The 19,897-nt window shown below is 41.3% G+C and overlaps 1 protein-coding gene across 3 annotated transcripts in view; it reads right to left on the minus strand.

The window, feature by feature from the left end:
- The window catches only part of YJU2 (YJU2 splicing factor homolog), a 75,519-nt gene extending 67,502 nt beyond the window's left edge, over positions 1-8,017 (minus strand). For 2 of the 3 annotated variants that reach the window (XM_072404915.1, XM_072404911.1), the window contains exon 1: positions 7,864-8,017. In XM_072404915.1, the coding sequence (XP_072261016.1) occupies positions 7,864-7,887 (24 nt within the window). In that variant the 5' untranslated portion in view covers positions 7,888-8,017. Of the gene's footprint in view, positions 1-6,249; positions 6,446-7,863 lie in introns of those variants that run through there. The other variant, XM_072404912.1, reaches the window with a different exon arrangement.
- Positions 8,018-19,897: the final 11,880 nt, after the last annotated feature.

Below are 19,897 nucleotides of genomic sequence, written 5' to 3' on the forward strand. Positions count from 1 at the left end.
TCCTCCGAATAAACAACGGGTAAGCTGCTCGGTTCTCAGCTGTCATCCATTCAGAGGATTCCAGCTGCTGAAAAGAGCCGGGCAGAGGGAGAACAGCACAGCTATGATGAGATCAAGACACAGGCCGTCCTTCCCCCATTCTCTAGCTCTTGCTGATTCTTCTACTGAAAAATTGTGTAACAATGTATGTATGTTAAGTGGGCGTGTGTAATGATGTCATCACCAGCAAAATAGGTGTGTGTGTGTGTGTGTGTGTGTGTGTGTGTGTCACACTTTGCAGGCCTTACAGCTCTCTGTGTACAAACCTTCATATCTCCTAAACCATATGTCATAATAACTTGAACTTTCAGGGTGCATAGGGAACAATTATAGTTAGTAGTGACCACAGTTTTAGCACCCCAGCATTTAAAAATTTCAAGATATGGGGATCAGAATTGTAAAATCTTCTGAAAATATAACATTGGGGTTGCTCTTTCAAAAGCAGGAGTCCTTAATCGAAAATGCAAATTGGGGATACCCGGGGCCACTTACATAGAAAGGTGCATTGGCATGGGCCCCCTAAATTGATACCTGTCACAAATTTATAACTGCCATACTACGTCACCCTATCTGCCTCTCTTCTTTGAATCACAATTTCCCTAGAATGGTGGGGTGTGCAAAGCAGAAAAGGAGGGACACCCCTGGCTAACAACCTCCACCCCACTAAAATTTCATTACTATGGCAAACGCACTGCCCTGTTACACATTATTGCCCACTTGAACCCCAAGTTCTCTGGAATGGGGAGGTGTAATTAACAACGTGTGTGGGGAAAGTACAGTTAGGTCCATAAATATTTGGACAAAGAATTTTGTTTCTGTACATTACCACAATTAATTTTGAATGTAATAACTCAGATGCAGTTGAACTGCATACTTTCAGCTTTATTTCAGTGGGTTGAACAAAAAGATTGCATAAAAATGTGGAACTAAAGTCTTTTTTTTTAACACAATCACTTTTTTTCACATGCTCAATTGGGTTCAGATCAGGTGACTGACTTGGCTATTCAAGAATATTCCACTTCTTTGCTTTAATAAACTCCTGGGTTGCTTTGACTGTATGTTTTGGGTCATTGTCTATCTGTATTATAAAATGCCTCCCAATCAATTTGACCGCATTTAGCTGGATTTGAGCAGACAGTATGTCTCTGAACACCTCAGAATTCATTTGGCTGCTTCTGTCCTGTGTCACATCATCAATAAGCACTAGTGTCCCAGTCCCAATGGCAGCCATGCACGGCCAGGCCATCACACTGCCTACGCCATGTTTTACAGATGATGTGGTATGCTTTGGATCATGAGCTGTTCCACACCTTCTCCATACTTTTTTCTTGCCAACACTCAGGTAAAGGTTGATCTTGGTTTCATCTGTCCAAAGAATGTTTTTTGCAGAACTGCGCTGCTTTTTTTTTAGATGTTTTTGAGCCAAGTCCAATCTTGTCTTTCTACTCTTGAATCTTATGAGTGGCTTGCACCTTGCAGTTCACCCTCTGTATTTACTTTCATGCAGTCTTCTCTTTATGGTAGACTTGGATAACGATGCACCTACCTCTTGGAGAGTGTTGTTCACTTGGTTGGCTGTTGTGAAGGGGTCTCTCTTCACCATGGAAATGATTCTGCGATCATCCACCACTGTTGTCTTCCGCAGACGTTCTTTTGACGTTGCCGAGTTCACCAGTGCTTTGTTTCTTTCTCATGATGTACCAAAATGTAGATTTTGCCCACTCCTAATATTGTAGCAATTTCTCGGATGGATCTTTTCTGCTTTTGCAGTTTAAGGAAGGCTTGTTTCACCTGCATCTAGAGCTCCTTTGTATGTGGAAGATTTTGCTGTCAAAATTATCCATGCGGTCAAACTGTGGTAATTCAATTGGGGTAATGTACAGAACCAAAATTAGAAAAAAGTCTCTGTCCAAAAATTTATGGACCTAAGTGCTTGTTGAATGTAATAGGAACCCTGTAACTGTGTGTTGCTGTCCACAGTGCTTAAATAAAATTGTGTGCAATGTGCTACTTTGCTATGCAATTGGCATGCTTTAGTAAAACTCCCTGCATTCCTGTAATGTGAGATTTAAAGAATATTTAAGTTTATTAATATTATTTTTGCTGTCTGCACCCTACTAGGAAGTTGTGATCATTTTCTGTCTTAGTAACAATGTCTTAGTTACCGAAATAAATGAAGGAGATAATTCTGCAATTCTGTTATGGATTGGTTCTGTCATGGAGCGATTGCTGTATATTGCAAGAATGAAATCCACACTTATTGACATCTGTTCTGTGCGTCCAGTACACGTAAGGTTACAATGTCATTGCATAGCAGCAGTTTACCTGACATTACATAGCCTGTGTAATGCTCGGTACGCTGTGATAGGTTGTGTGCAAGGTTCAGCTCCCCATGGCATGTGTGTGTGCCAAATGAGAGGACAGGACAGACATGGCACTCATTGTACTGGGATTATCAGGGGGAACTTTGTATTGGCTGCTGTCCATAGGAAACAACCTAGGCTCCTGCTAATGGGAAAATGAGAGCTTGTATGGATAATCGAGGTCTGCACGCCTCCTGTGTATGGAAAATGTGCGCTACACCTCCACTTCATGCTATCTATGCAAATTCCACAAGAAGTAGGTCCAAAGAGTGTACAGTGGAGGTCAATCACAGTTAGAAAATGCACTCGGATGCCTTTTGCAGAGCAGGCCAAAAGCTGGTGGTCAGTGGAACACTGCCTCCTTGTGCTGGTGGTCAGCAAATTCAAAAGTAACCCCAGCTGAGAATCACTACTGTAGATTGCTGATTCAAGGAATATCCATTTCTTAGTGTTAAATAGTCTTAAACAACCAAAACTGAGTACAGCAAAAAAGCAAAAATAGATAGTGGAGCATCATTCCAAGAAGCATGGACAGAGTCATTTGGAGTGAACGCAATGGGAAAAGCGTTATGTATTCTGTGTAATGAGAGTGTTGTGCGTCGCACAATAAATGTCGGACAGCACTTTGACACCAACCACAAAAGTGCTGTCAAACTTAGTGAAACTGAAACGAGTTTCTTGAAGGGAAATTGAGGAAATATCATTCCCAGTATCTTAGTTTTTTGCAACTATCTTTGTAGAACAAATCATCTGACAGCTGCCAGTTTTCAAATTTCACTGTGCATAGCAAAACATGGTAAATCCGTCTCTGATGGGATATTATAAAGAACGGCCATGTTGTCTGGGAGTAATTCCCATTTTCATGATTTCCCAAACAAGGATAAAATTATTCAACGCATCTCTGAGATGCCCCTTGGCACATGGCAAGTGATGTTAGTCAGCAGCTCACCACTGACTTACAAAAGGCAGCCTGTTACTCCATGTGCTTGGATAAAAGCACAGGTATAAATAATCATGCAAGGCTAGCAGTCATTTTGTTTTATAGTGTTGGTGACATCATGAGAAGAGCTGGTGAAACTGGTGTCTTTGCCTGAAAGAACACAAGGGATAGATATCTACAATGCTGCAATGGAGGCGTTTTTGTTACAAGACCTAAGACCAGAAAAAGTGGTTTCAATTACTAGTGATGGGGCACCTTCTATGGTGGGGCAACATCTGGTTTCATACAGTTCATAGTTCTCCCCAGAACTATCTGCCCACCTCTTCTTGGCAGCTCTCGTCCTCTGCCCGGATCTAAGTGAGGCTGCTCTGTGCTCAGCTGTCATCCGCCATGAGGATTGCTGCTGCCAATGAGAGGTGAGCACACAGTTTAGGCTTAATGTGAAGGATGGGACACATCTAATACCGTGTTTCCCCGAAAATAAGCCCTCCCCCGAAAGTAAGCCCTATTGGCTTCTTCGGAGGGTGTGGTCACGTGGTACACGGAGGGATACCAAGAGGAAGGAGGGAGCAGAGAGAGAGCAGGAGATTTCAAAAGCACTGGAGCAAGGGGTGAAGAAATCGCAGGGTTAATTAACCTACAGTACTCTGGTGTGACACTAGCACTAAGAGGTTGGTGGATTCTCTTTTCAAAAGGTCCTTGCTTGTATTTTATTCATTAGCAGCAATGCATATTTATTAATTGATTTTTTTTTTTTTGCTTTTACTCAGATTTAACATGTAACTCTATGAGTCAAATGTTAATTGTCAGCACATTTTCTTGTTATGTTGCACTTGTTTGCTTATGAAGCTGTGTTTTTTTTTCATTACTCATTTATGTCAATTCTTATTCATGACTTCTTGTATATAACAGAAGAAATCTGTGATTTTGACAGGTCAGAGGTAACACAGAGGTATCTTTCTATAGTAATATTGGTTGCAGGTTTTGGTAAATACAGATTTTTGTACATAAATAAATATAGATTTTTTGTGAGAAAAATAAGACATCCCCTGAAAATAAGCCCTAATGAGATTTTCAGAAGTAAAATAAATATAAGACACTGTCTTATTTTCGGGGAAACACGGTAGCACGAGCTGGGATTTTTATTAAAAAAAAAAAAAAAAAAAAGCTACCAGTAAAATGTATCAACTGCTAGAGCCGTGTGTGAAGTCTGCATGTTCTTCTGCATCCTCAGAGCTCTTTGTGTACAAACCTCCGTATCTCCTATCTCCTAAACTGTATGTCACAATGACTTGTAATTTTCAGGGTGCACATGGGACCCACATAGATACTAGTTACATAGATACTAGTTACATAGATACTAGTTACATAGATACTAGTTACATAGATACTAGTTACATAGATACTAGTTACATAGATACTAGTTTAAAGAATTTCAAGATATGGGGTCACAAATGTAAAAAGTTATGCAGGTTGCTGTTTCTGAGGAAACTGCGCTTTGGAGTCCTACATTGAAAATGCAAATTGGGGACCCCAGGGCAACTAACATAGCAAGGAGCATTGGGATGGGGCCCCTAAATATAAATCTACGTGTCACAAATCTATACCTATGAAACTACTGTCTGTTTCTCTTCTTCGAACCACAATTTCTCTGAGATGGGGGGTACAAAACTGAAAATATAAGTGCAAGTGGCTGGCACATTCTCCCCTTACAATCTCATTACAGCAATATAGCAATATAGGAGCATAAAAAACTCAGCCAATCAATATCAGCTCCCCTGCCCTGTTACACATTCATGTCCACCTAACATTCTGAACTTCAATTTCCCTGGAATGGGGAGGTGTAAGAAACCAAAAATATTGGTACAAGTTGGGAAGATCAGTGGCTAACATCCTCTAAAACTTCATCACTATGGCATCATTAGAAAATGAACTCTGCCCACTAACATTTAATGGGGTTGAGGTACTGGAAGGGTACCTCAACCCAATTGTGTAACAAAGAAGTGCATTTTAAAGGACCATTTTTTTTTAATGTTGTAATGAAGCCATGATGATGAAAGGTGATAGCAACAAGTGTCCCCCATTTCCACCTATATTTTTGTTTCCCTGCACCTCTTAATTCTAGAGAAACTGGTATTTGAGATAGAGATGCAGACAGATATGTGTAACAGAGCAGGCAGCACATTTGGCTTGGTAGAGATTTATCTTCTCATAATGCCATTGTAATTACATTTTAGAAAGGTTTAGCCACAAGTGTACCCCACTTGCACCTACAGTTTCAGTTTCCTATGCCTCCACGTGTACCTTAAAAATTTCAAGTCAATACAACTAACGGTTTAGGAGATATGAAGGTTTGAACACAGCGAGTTGTTAGGTTGCAGAATATGACATGCAGCTTTTACACTCACATAGCTATCACACTGCGCTGCGGATGACATCATTACACACTGCAGATAAACTTCACAGCCAATTTTTTTTTTTTTAGAATAGAATATGGACAAAAGCTGTTAGTGTATGCGTTGTTCTTTCTAAACTAAAACCCAAGTATTCAGGTAAAACTGCCATGTTGGCACTTTGCAATAAATAAGTGGGTTTTGGGTTGCAGTTTGGGCACTCTGTCTCTAAAAGGTTTGCCATCACTATCTTAGCACCTCCCTAGATGCTCTGGAATGTAAAACAGTTCTGAATTCTGCTCATTCCTAGCTCACATCCTCTTTTCATTACGATTTCTCTTTGTAAAAGTTTCAAGGTCCTTATTTAAGAAAACCCTTTCAGTACTTGTTTCACTGCATGCTGCACGTTAATAATAATAGTAATAAAACGCCAATATACATACGTATACGTATACCCTTTTAGTCTAAACATATTTAAGCGAAGCTAAACTAAAAACCAAAAAATTATATTTACCTTTAATCCTGCAGGTCTCTAGATGATGCTGGTCCTTCCCACGTCGTCCTGGAATTCCTCTTTGTCCTGGCACAGAGGAAGCGCCAGGCGCCGCCATTTTCCGGCTTCTCCGTTTCTTCTGGTCTTCTTTCTTTGTCACCCGATCGCCACAGCGATTAAGACTTAAAGGGGCAGTGCTGCACCCTTTTTCTTGTTGCATTTAAAAAAAACCAAATCTATTTTACCAAACAAACGTAAAAAAAAAATGTTAAAGTTTAGGTACGCTTTAAATATATATGTATGTTTAATGTATAGGCAAAAATGTCCTTAAAATCTAGAACAGTGGTCCTGTTGGACATTATTTGTAATTTTTATGTTTTTATTATTTTTAAAACAAAAATATTATTCTAATAAATTCTTATATTCTGAATGACAATTTATATTGCACTAAATTCACAAACTGTACTAGAGACAGAAAAACAAGGGAGGCGTAGCGTGACTTCAGTGTGATGTACAAGGTAACCGTTGCCGAGCCATAGGCTTCAATATTGTTTTGATCCCCATCCGATTGTTTTATTATATTTGTTTATTTCTCAGATGCTCTTTTAGATAAGTATGACCTTAACTGTGTATTTTATTTAACTGGTACATTTAATGGCATCAAATAGTTTGGCTTTGATAACTATAAAAGATAGTCTATAGGAAGAAATGAAGGAGGAAGATGGCAGCCTCCCTGCGATGGAATAGAGATAAATTAGTATAACGAGTTTAGTTCTGCTTTAAATGGAGTCCCATCATCTTTGATCAAATTTTGTGGCGATAGGTTTTATTTAGAAGTAACAGCTACAAATGTTTCTATATACAAGCAGTACAAGCAGTTTGTTTCTTGTTTTTTAAATTTTTTTGTTTTTAATTGTCAAACAATCTTGCAGCTGCTATTGTAGTGCAATGTTCTGCCAGACCCTTTAAGCCAGGTGCACTAACTAGCTGTTTTCACACCCAGATTAAAAAATTTATATAAATATATATATATATATATATATATATATATATATTATATTTTTTATATATATTTTATTTATACCATTTAATAGCAAAACTGTGATTATATTACTTTCCCAAAGGATGCAAATTCAAACATTTACCTTTGCTACACCATAACAAAGGGAAGATGGGTTTGTAGTTTTCAAAAAAAAAGATCATTTGGAACAATATAACTTTTAAGAAAACTATTAACCGACAGAAATCCTAATAAATTTCTGTCAGAATAAAAAAAGCAATTTTTTTGTTCAAAAAATAAAATGTTTTGAAAGGTACATTTAACAGACCAAAAGAGAACGAAAAAGGAAAATACACTGATACCATTTTACAAACCTATTATGACTGAGAAGGAATATTACACTGAATTCTTTTTCTTGACTAAGCTTCGTAACGAAAAACACAACCAGATGTGATCCATGATATATCCATGGTATACTCAGTAGCTCTACATCATTAGTTATATGTCACCTCCTCCTCAAGATAAGCTACCAACATACTCGTATACAAGACACATATAAACGAACATAAAATAAAGTCTTTAGCTAACAATTTGCAGCACTATTATAGTTTGTCAGCAAATCCTAAATAACTTACATTTAAAACTTTCCGTTCAGACATGTTCAAACTCTCACGGGTCCAGCTGGGAAATCGCAGACAATTCTAAATACGACAACGTTTACGTTCTTACTACTATTGGTTGCGCATAGAAAAGACGTCAAAACTAAACGCAAGGTTAATCGCCATTTTACTGGAGACCAAATACGATTTATTTCCCAGAGAAGAGACCTGTAGAAGAGGAGGCGCTATATATATATATATATATATATATATATATATATATATATATATATATATATATATATATACATTTACATATAATAAATAAAAAAACACTGAACTAAAGGTAGTGGCTACTAGTTCCCAACCAGTAGAAAGACCTAGAAGTGACATTGTGCAGAGAACAGGAAGCGGGCGGAGCTTTACGGCTCAAACTCGAAGCCCTGGAAACTGCATTTCAAAGGCAGGGAAAATGGATTATCAGTCTCCCCAGTGTGATTTAGAGACTATAAATAAAGTTAATTCTGGGGTATCATACCCTTAATATAGAGCGCACTGGTTGGTATGTAGGGGGATATAAGGGAGGCAGGTGATGGGGGGCACTGACATTGCAGGGTAATGATGGGGCTTCAGAAAGGGAATGTTAGGTGATTGGAATACTTTAACATTGTTGCAGGATGAAATGGGGGTGAAGGAAAAGTGTCATACAGGTGATGGGGTGCATTGGTATTGTTGCAGGGGATATGGAAAGGTGAGGACAGGTGTTTTGTATACTGGGGTTATTACAGGGTATTGGGGGTACTGCAGGGGTTGAGACAGGAGATGGGGTGCACTGCTATGGTTGTGAGGTAATATTGGGGCACAGAAGGGGGAGAGACAGTTGATGGGGTACACCCAAATTGTTTTGAGGTAATATAGGGGTACAAGAGGGGGATTGACAGATGATGGGGAGCACTCCTATTGTTGTGAGGTGATATGGAGGTACAGGAGGAGTTGTGACAAGTGATTGGGTGCATTCCTATTGTGAGGTAATATGGGGGAACAGGAGGGGGTGAGACAGGTGATGGGTGCACTCCTATTGTTGTGACTTAATATGGGGGTTCAAGAGGGGGTGAGACAGGCGATGGGATGCACTCATAATGTTGTGAGGTGATATGGGGCGTACAAGAGGGGGTGAGACAGGTGATGGGGTGCACTCCTATTGTTGAGATAATATGGGGGTACAGGAGGGAGATTGACAGGTGATGGGGAGCACTCATATTGTGAGGTAATATGGGGGTTCTAGAGGGGGTGAGACAGGTGATGGGGTGCACTCCTGTTGTTTTGAGGTGATATGGGGTGTACAGGAGGGGGTAAGACAGGTGATGGGGTGCCGCCCTACTTGTTTTGAGGCGATATGGGGGTACAGGAGGAGGAGAGACAAGTGATGGGGTGCTCTTCTATCTATTGTTGTACTATGGGGGTACAGGAGGTAGTGAGACAGGTGAAGGGGTGCACTCCTAAGAATGTGAGGTAATATGGGGGTACAAAAGGGGTAGAGACAGGTGATGGGGTGCACTCCTATTGTGAGGGAATACGGGGGTACAGGAGGAGCTGAGACAGGTGATTGGGTGCATACCTATTGTTTTGAGGTAAAAAGGGGGTACAGGAGAGGGGAGACGGGATTGGGGAGCACACTTATTGTTGTGAGGTAATATGGGGGTAAAGGAGGAGGGTGAGACAGGAAATATGGTGCACTCCTTTTGTGGGAAGGTAATATGGGTGTGAGACAGGTGACGGACTGCACTTCTATTTTTGTGAGGTAATATGAGGGTACAGGGGGAGGAGAGACAGATGATGGGGAGCACTCCTAATGTAAGGTAATATGGGGGTACAGCATGGGGTGAGACAGGTGATGGGGTGCACTCCTATTGTCAGGTGATATGGGGTTACAGGAGGTGGTGAGACAGGAGATGCGGTGCACTCCTATTGTTGTGCGGTAATATGGGGGTACAGGACAGGGATTGACAGGTGATTGGGTGCAGTCCTATTGTGAGGTAATATGGTGGTTCAAGAGGGGGTGAGACAGGTGATGGGGTGCACTCAATGTTGTGAGGTGATATGGAGGGTAAAGGAGGATGTGAGACAGGTGATGGGGTGCACTCCTATTGTGAGTTAATATGGGGGTACAGTAGGGGGTAAGACAGGTGATGGAGTGCACTCCTATTGTTTGAGGTGATATGGGGGTAAAGGAGGATGTGAGACAGAGGATGGGGTGCACTCATATAGATAGGTAATGAGGTGCACACCTATTGTTGTGAGGCGATATGGGGGTACAGGAGGAGGAAAGACAAGTTATGGGGTGCACTTCTATCTATTGTTGGAAAGTAATATGGGGGTACAGAAGAGGGGAGACAGTAGATGGGGTGCACTCCTATTGTGAGGTAATATGGGGTACAGGAGGGGGTGAGACAGGTGATGCGGTGCATTCCTATTGTGAGGTAATATGGGGGTACAGGAGGGGGTGAGACAGGAGATGGATGAACTGCTATTATTGTGAGGTGATATGGGGGTAGAGGAGGAGGTGAGACAAAGGATGCGGTGCACTCCTATTGTTCTGATCTAATATAGGGGTACAGGTGGGGCTGAGACTTGCACTCTTTTTGTTGTAAGGTACTATGTGGGTACAAAAGGGGGGTGAGACAGGTGACGGGGTGCACACCTATTGTAAGGTAATATGGGGTTACAGGATGGCGAGAGACAGGTGATGGGGTGCACTCCTGTTGTTGTGAGGTGATATGGAGGTAGAGGAGGAGGTGAGACGGGATGGAGTGCAATCATATTGTTATGAGGTGATATGGGGGTGAGACAGGTGACGGGGTGCACACCTGTTGTTGGGAGTTATTATGGGGGTACAAGAGGGGTAAAGACAGATGATGGGGTGCACATCTATTGTGAGGTAATATGGGGGTAGAGAAGGAGGAGAGACAGGAGATGGGTGCACTCCTATTGTTATGGGGTGATATGAGGGGGAGGGGGTAGACAGCTGGGTGGGGAGCACACCTATCGTTGTGAGGTAATATGGGGGTACGGTAGGGGGTCAGACGGGTGATGGGGTGCACTCCTATTATTGTGAGGTAATATGGGTGTACAGGAGGGGCTGAAACAGGTTACAGGGTGCACTGCTATTGTTGTAAGGTAATATGGGGGTATAGAAGGGGGTGAGACAGAAAATAGGGTGCACTCCTATTGTTGTGAGGTAATATGGTGGTACAGGGGGAGGAGAGACAGATGATGGGGAGCACTCCTAATGTTGTAAGGTAATATGGGGGTACAGCATGGGGTGAGACAGGTGATAGGGAGCACTCCTATACTCAGGTGATATGGGGGTACAAGAGTAGCTGAGACAGGTGATGGGGTGCATTCCTATTGTGAGGTAATATGGGGGTACAGGAGGTTGGTAAGACAGGAGATGGGGTGCACTGCTATTGTTGTGAGGTAATTTAAGGGTACAAGAGGGGGAGATAGGTGATGGGGTGCACTCCTATTGTTGTGAGGTTATATGGGGGTACAGGAGGAGTTGTGACAGGTGATTGGGTGAAGTCCTATTGTGAGGTAATTTCGGGGTTCAAGAGGGGGTGAGACAGGTGATGGGGTGCACTCATAATATTGTGAGGTTATATGGGGGGTATAGGAGAGGGTGGGACAGAAGATGAGTGCACTCCTGTTGTTTTGAGGTGATATGGGGTGTACAGGAGGGGGAAGAGACAGGTGATGGGGTGCAATCCTATTGTTGTGAGATGTTATGGGGTTACAGGATGGCGAGAAACAGGTGATGGGGTGCACTTCTATTGTTGTGAGGTGATATGGGGGTAAAGGAGGATGTGAGACGGGATGGGGTGCAATCATATTGTTATGAAGTGATATGGGGGTAGGACAGGTGATGGGGTGCACTCCTATTGTGAGTTAATATAGGGGTACAGGAGGGGATGACACAGGTGACGGGGTGCACCCCCTATTGTTGTGAGGTAATATGGGGTTACAGGAGGGGAGAGTCAGGTGATGGGGTGCATTCCTATTGTTTGAGGTTATATGGGGGTAAAGGAGGATGTGAGACAGAGGATGGGGTGCACTCATATTGTTGTGAGGTAATATGGGTGTGGGACAGGTGACGGGCGACACTCCTATTGTTGTGAGGTGATATGGGGGTACAAGGAGTGAGATAGGTAATGAGGTGCACACCTATTGTTGTGAGGCGATATGGGGGTACAGGAAGAGGAAAGACAAGTGATAGGGTGCACTTCCATCTATTCTTGGAAAGTAATATGGGGGTACAGAAGGGGGGAGACAGGAGATGGGGTGCACTCCTATTGTTGTGAGGTTATATGGGGGTACAGGAGGAGTTGTGACAGATGATTGGGTGCAGTCCTGTTGTGAGGTAATTTGGGGGTTCAAGAGGGGGTGAGACAGGTGATGGGGTGCACTCATAATATTGTGAGGTTATATGGGGGTTTAGGAGGGGGTGAGACAGAAGATGAGTGCACGCCTGTTGTTTTGAGGTGATATGGGGTGTACAAGAGGGGAGAGAGACAGGGATGGGGTGCACTCCTATTGTTGTGAGATATTATGGGGACAGGATGGCGAGAGACAGGTGATGGGGTGCACTCCTATTGTTGTGAGGTGATATGGGGTAAAGGAGGATGTGAGACAGGGAATGGGGTGCAATCATATTGTTATGAGGTGATATGGGGGTACAAGAGGGGGTAAGACAGGTGATGGGGTGCACTCCTATTGTGAGTTAATATAGGGGTACAGGAGGGGGTGAGACAGGTGACGGGGTGCACTCCTTATGTTGTGAGGTAATATGGGGATACAGGAGGGGAAGAGTCAGGTGATGGGGTGCACTTCTATTGTTTGAGGTTATATGGGGGTAAAGGAGGATGTGAGACAGAGGATGGGGTGCACTCATATTGTTGTGAGGTAATATGGGTGTGAGACAGGTGACGGGCGGCACTCTTATTGTTGTGAGGTGATATGGGGGTACAAGGAGTAGGAAAGACAAGTGATGGGGTGCACTTCTATCTATTGTTGGAAAGTAATATGGGGGTACAGAAGGGGGGAGACAGGTGATGGGGTGCACTTCTATTGTGAGGTAATATAGGGTACAGGAGGGGGTGAGACAGGTGATGAGGTGCATTCCTATTGTGAGGTAATGTGGGGATACAGGAGGGGGTGAGACAGGAGATGGATGCACTCCTAATTTTGTGAAGTGATATGGGGGTAGAGGAGGAGGTGAGACAGAGGATGTGGTGCACTCTTATTGTTGTGATCTAATATAGGGGTACAGGTGGGGCTGAGACAGGTGATGGGGTGCACACCTATTGTTGTAAGGTAATATGGGAGTACAGGAGGGGGGTGAGACAGGTGATAGGGTGCACTCCTATGGTTGTGAAGTAATATGGGGCTACAGGAAGGGGTGAGACAGGTGATGGGGGGGCTCTCCTATTGTTAGGTGATTTGGCGGTACTGGAGGGGGAGAAACAGGTGATGGTGTGCACTCCTATTGTTGTGAGATGATATGGGAGTACAGGAGGGGTGAGACAGCAGATGGGTGCACTCCTATTGTCGGGAGATAATATGGGCGTACAGAAGGGGTGAGACAGGAGATAAGTGTACACATATTGTTGTGAGGTGATATGGGGGTACAGGAGAAGTGAGACAGGTGATGGGGTGCACTCCTTATGTTGGGAGGTGATATGCGAGTACAAAATAGCGTGAAAAAAGGTGATTGGGTGCACTCCTATTGTTGTAGGGAATATGGGGGTACAGGAGGGGGTGATTTGGTAGTGCGTAAAATGTCGCCATTACAGGGTGCTTTATATTTAGTACATTATAAACTTTATCATCAATTTTCTTGTCATTTTTAGCTTCTGCAATTAAAGAATAGTATTCTTGATAAAAATCTTTCACTTTTACTCTTAGAGATAACTCTGTACCATTTTTTGTTACTCAAGATATTTACACACATTAATTTGTAGTCATCTACATTTTGGACCACCACATTTCCCCCTTTATCTGAGGGCTTAATGACAATTTGAGTATTGTTTTGCGGGGAGGTAACATCTTTTTGATGTTTACGGGATATATTTTTATCTATTCTAGTTAACTTTTCTTTCCTGATTGCTTCTGTCACTGATTGTACAAAGGTAAATATTGAAGAGTTTTGTCTTAGATCGGGATCTACTTTTAATGTTGAACATTGATTGTGTTACATTTTCCTTACTAGTTGTCAATTTCGAGTAAAGTCCCATCCTCCACAATTTCTTCTTCCCATAGTTGTATGAGATCTTTTAACGTTTTAAAATTCTCACCTCTAAATCCTTCAAATTCATTTGTTTCATGAACATGCTCTGTTTTTTTCTCTGTCATATAATACCTTATAAAATAGTTTGCGTACAAAAAGGTTTAAGTCCCTTATGCATTCAAACTTGTTCATCCTTTCTGTGCAGCAAAAACATAAAGCCAATTTTAGTACCTCTAATTCTTCCACTGATAAATTAATATCCAATAAGTTGATTAAATTTAGTTGCTTGCTTTCTGTGTTTTTTTGTAAACAAAATTTTCCATTGTGCCTATTATATGGGGGTTGGGTGGGTTGTGTTGAGGTCTTTGACCTTATAAAAGGAGTACGAGGTGCATTCTGAGGTAATGTTAAATCAGCTAGTGTAGTCTCCCCGTCAGAAGTAGTTGATATCTGAGGAGGGCCAGTGACAACTCCATAGTTGGTGATTTGTGCTTGTTGTCTCATTGGTGTCTCAGATAAAGACTCCATTGAGCTGTGCATTGAGGGATCCTTGCTATGGGAGGTAGCTGCTAATGTTTTATGTGATTTTTATTTTTTATTTTTTGGTCCTCTGTGCATGATTAGGTTATATTTAAGATGAAAACCACTTGGTGCCTTGCTTTTTGTGTGGTTTGGGTCTAGCTCCTGAACCCTGAGAGAATGTAAAGAGACTTTCTGATTCACTATCCTCTGTGGTTTCTTTTGGTCCTACCTTTGGTACGAATCTTTTCCCAGTGGCGCCCCGTTTTGGGGTCTGGTCCTATTTATAAGCATGTTCAGACATAAATGCCTGTTTATCTTTGTAGAATTTATGTTCCTTAGATGTGAAATAAATTTATGAAGATAATTCCAAATCTCTGTATTTTTAACAGAGATCAGTTCAGATGATATTAACTCTGAATGTTTATGGTAGAATGTGTCTAACTCCTCATCAATCGCTTGTAGTTCATAACTGTGATATTTAATCAATATTCTCATCATTTGTTGGGAGCACATTTTCAAGGTTTCTTCCCATTCCTTTTTTACTAAATTGATATTTTTCACATTGGGAAATATTTGTACCCTTAAGCCAATTGGGTTACAGTCCTCTGTTAGATACTTATTTAAAAATTGTATATGCAAGTAAGCAATCGATTTTCTCTTGTATATGGACTTTAATTTAAAGGACACTTCATTAATTTCTAGTTCTTTTTTGGTTTGTGTCGGGCATGTGGTTCCAATGCCTGATATGAATCCTTCCCATGCTTTACCCCTCAGATCCATGACACAGAGATTGTGAGACACAGAGAAAAGCAAGAGAAAAAAAGGATGAAGGGGGAGAAAGGAAGCAGATACTCTATTTCATAAAAAACTTAAACATCCATTAATACAAAAAATAATACATATTAGAATTCCTCTGGTAACCTAACGTCTCATATATGCTACTTGATTTCTTGCATATAAAGAGGAATGTCCTAATGACCACAGCAGGTGTCTTCCACCAAATTAACAATCCCTAAAACTTTTGTATGGACTATTCCTCTTACCAGACAACATAGTTTAACATCCCTGATAAATACATACAAATGTCTCTTTCTTTTGGGTGGGTCAATCACCGTGGGACTTTAACCGCATTTTAAATACAACATTCAACATTATTAACAGTTGAATAATTTATTCAGAAAAATACATATAAAGATGTATTCCATAAAATCAAATTTGATGTTCAATCAAGTTGGTTTATTACTTTGTAGATAGGCTTATAGTTTTGGTGCGTTTCTCGGACCTGAGTCCGCTTCTTCAGGAACAAATCAAGCCTATAGTTATAAATATATTTGATGTAATATCTTACATAGCTTTACTTATTTTTATATATTGACAAATTTTTGCATATTTTTAAAACTTCTATCTTCACACTTTTCTTTCTCTGCAATAGCGCAACGACCAAAAGCAGTCAACGCCTTCTTTTCCCAGTTGTTAAAGTATGCAGTACCAGCTTAACAAAACTCTAGTAGAAAACTATTAAAAACTTTAGTCATCCATAATGAATTGGTTGCTTCATTTCTCAGGGCGTATAATAGCGTCCTTTCTTAAATATATGTGATATACCCACTTTCATATACTGTGATATTTCTATCCATATCACTAGTGCACATTTGGGTTCATCTGTTCCCATATGTGTCCATTAAATGTTTGAGACCCTACCACCATTCAAATATCCACTAAATCACCATATTAGAATCCCTAATAGTTAGAAATATGATTTAATTTGTGTCAGTATAATGCTTCCCAATTCCCAAAATGAACAAAAAAGCATTAGGTTACAAATTGCCTCCATTCCTATTCAACATATATCACCTCTTATAGTCTAGTTATAAAGCAATAAACTTTAACTGCCCATCCTAATTATAAAAGTGGCATATTCATCACCCTCTGATATATATTATTACCGCAACAAACAAACAGTAACAAACACCACCACCATATAGGCAACTCGCTATCTGAACACCTAAGTAACTGTTTTGAATCATCATTCACCACATACATTGGTTAAAAACCATATTTAAATCCAACCTAGAAAAGAGTCTCCACTTACTTTATTTATGGGCGCTCCCTTTCTTCTCATCACCCAACTTATTGGTAAACATTACTGCACAGTGCAAAATAGTCTTCTTCTCCTATTTATGTTTATCAATGTATCCAGCGGCGTTCCTTGTAGTGGCCTGGAGTCACTCCCACGTCTAGGTGGGACCACTTCCTGCAGCTGCTGCTCGCGTAGGTAGACAACGCCATGTGAGCCAGCAGTCACAGGGAATCACTCCCATAATGGGAGGGACGAACTCCCACACCTGCCACCCACATAGATGGGCAAGTTTACAGTGTAACCGCGTCAGCAACAAAAGTGCAACTATAGTCCCTGGCTAGGGGACATAGACAGTTTTCCCTAAAGAGGGGATCACTTGCCATTCATCGTTGCGATGGGGCAGAACATTAATAAAAGAACGTCTGTCCATCAGCACCAGCCCTATTATAGGTGTTACCTAATGTTGTACATGATTCCGATTTTGACCTAAGAGCTTTGCAGGGGAGTTAATGTGATACAGAGTCAATGTTTTACACAAAAACTTATTATTCTACAAATACCATTATATTCAATTCCATAGTATTTCACAAGTAGCACAAAATTTTATAGCATAATTGCTTAATTGATTACAATCCTATTCCAATATAATGAGAACAGATGATACAATATTACAAATTCTAATTACATACAGATTGCCTTTATTTACATTGTTATTCATCAAACACGCTCAACGTGTTCTAATAGAGTGCAGGCCTTTTTCCCCATTTCCCCATTTAAATTAGTAGATAGAGAGAGATTTAGCATTTAAAGAACAAAGGAGATATTAGATAGTAACGCAAACTTATTCTCCACCTATTGCCATTAGAGGAAAGATTTATAGCTGAACATTTTATTCAGTACCGTGGGTTCTGTGGCTCTTAATTCAAAGATCCATCAAGCTTCTTTTTGCAGGAGCAACCTATCACTGTCCCCTCCTCCTAAATTAGAGGGGATACATTCAAGCGCTAAAAATCCTCATCAAAATTATGATAAACTCCTATATGATGGCTTAGAGGAGTTGTAATTCTGCCACTTTTGACATTATATACATGCTCATAAATACGTTTGTTAAATTGTCTTTTAGTTTCACCGATATAGTATCAGCCACATCCACAAAAGGCTACATAAATAGCCCCCACAGTTTTACTGGACACCATTTGTTTAAATTTTGGTCTTATTTTGATGGGGAAGTCAAATGAGTCCTTTTCTGAATGGATCCATCTACATTGACAGCAGGAACCACATGCTCTCGTACCTACATCTGACTGCATGGTTCCTTGCTTTCCAGGATAATTAAAGTGGATGTGCACTAGTCTGTCTCTTAAAGAGGTAGATTTCCTAAAGACCAAATCAGGGTCTTTTCCTATATGTTTCCTTATTTTGAGATCAGATTGTCAATATTGGCCAGAACTGTTTGCAAATCCTTCTAAATATATGATGGTGTGAAGAAAACCTTGTGACAATTCTGGTTGTTTCTGTTTTTTTTCTAAATATTAGAACAAAGCGCTTCTGAATTTTTGCTTTATTAAATGCTTTTTTTAGGATAGTTTTACTATTTAGCAGTCTTTCTCTAGGTTCACCCGCAGCTTCTTTAAAGTTTATTGGGTTGGAACAGTTCCTTTTTAATCGCAAATATTGCAAGTAAGGTATAATTTTTTTAATGACACAGGGCGTGCACTGCTTGCCTCCAAGGTCGTGTTCCCGGCTGTGGGTTTTCTATACAGATTGGAAGTAAGAACCCCTTTGGAGTCTATACCAATTTCTAGATCAAGGAAGGAAATAGCTCAGGTACTCCATTGGCAAGTAAACTTGAGGTTGTAAGAGTTTGCAGCCTCTAGACAAACTCCTCCAATAATTGTTGTGATCTATTCTAAATTACCAGGACGTCATCTATGTATCTGCGCCACATTAACTGTGGTGCACGTAGATAGACAGTGATTCGTCCGATAACAATACCTTCTCCCATCACCCTAGGTATAGGCTCGCATACGTAGGTGCACATCGTGTCTCTATCGCTACCCCTTGTACCTGGAGGTAGGTTTGACCACCAACGAGAAAGATGTTGCGGGTTAAAGTATATTTTTGAAGAGAAACAACAAACTCGTTCTCTCTTTGGAGATTTGTGCTAGTTGCAGGTAGGAATCTTCTAATGACAGCTATACCTAAATCATGTGGAATACTTGAATACAAGGTTTCCACATCTATAGTTACGAGCATTGCTACATCTGGAATACTTATGTCTTGAGATTCAAATCATATTTATAGCTATTAGGGGTTCTAATATGGTGATTTAGTGGACATTTGAATGGTGGTAGGTCACACATTCAATGTTGTGAGGTGATATAGAGGGTACATGAGGGGGAAAGACAGGTGATAGGATGCACTGGTAATATTGCAGGGTGGTATGGGGGTTCAGGAAGGTTGAGACAGGTGATGGGGTGCACTAGTAATATTGTATTGTGATATTGGCTTCAGGAAGGGTGAGACGGGTGGTGGCGTGCACTGGCATTACTGCTTGGTGGTATGGGGGTTCAGGAAGGGACAGATTTTAGGGTACAGAAGGGGGGGGAGAAAGGTGTTGGGGTGCACTCTCAATGAGGTGATAGTGGGGTACAGGAGGGGGAGAGACAGATGATGGGGTGCACTCCTACTGTTGTGAGGTAATATAGGGGGTACAGGAGGGGGGGCAGATGATGGGGTGCACATCTATTGTGAGGTGATATGGGGAGAAGACAGGTGATGGGGTGCACTCCTATTGTTGGGAGTTGATATGGGGCACAGGAGGGGTAGAAACAGGTGATGGGGAGCACTCCTTTTGTTGGGAGCTACTATGGGGGTACAGGAGGGGTGAAACAGGTGATGGGGTGCACTCCTATTGTTGTGAGGGGATATAGGGGTACAGGAGGGGGAGAGACAGGTGATGGGGTGCACTAGTAATATTGCAGGGTGGTATGGGCTTTAGGAATGGTTAGACAGGTAGGGGGGTGGACTGGCATTATTGCTTGGTGGTATGGGGGTTTAGCAAGGGACACATGTTGCAGTACAGGAGGGGGTGTTTTATTATTGTTGAGGTGATATGGGGGTAGAGGAGGGGGGAGACATGTGATGGGGTGCACTCCTATTGTTGTAAGGTTATATTGGGGGTA

Source organism: Pyxicephalus adspersus, chromosome 3 (assembly GCF_032062135.1).
Source record: "Pyxicephalus adspersus chromosome 3, UCB_Pads_2.0, whole genome shotgun sequence".
Lineage (NCBI taxonomy): Eukaryota > Metazoa > Chordata > Amphibia > Anura > Pyxicephalidae > Pyxicephalus > Pyxicephalus adspersus.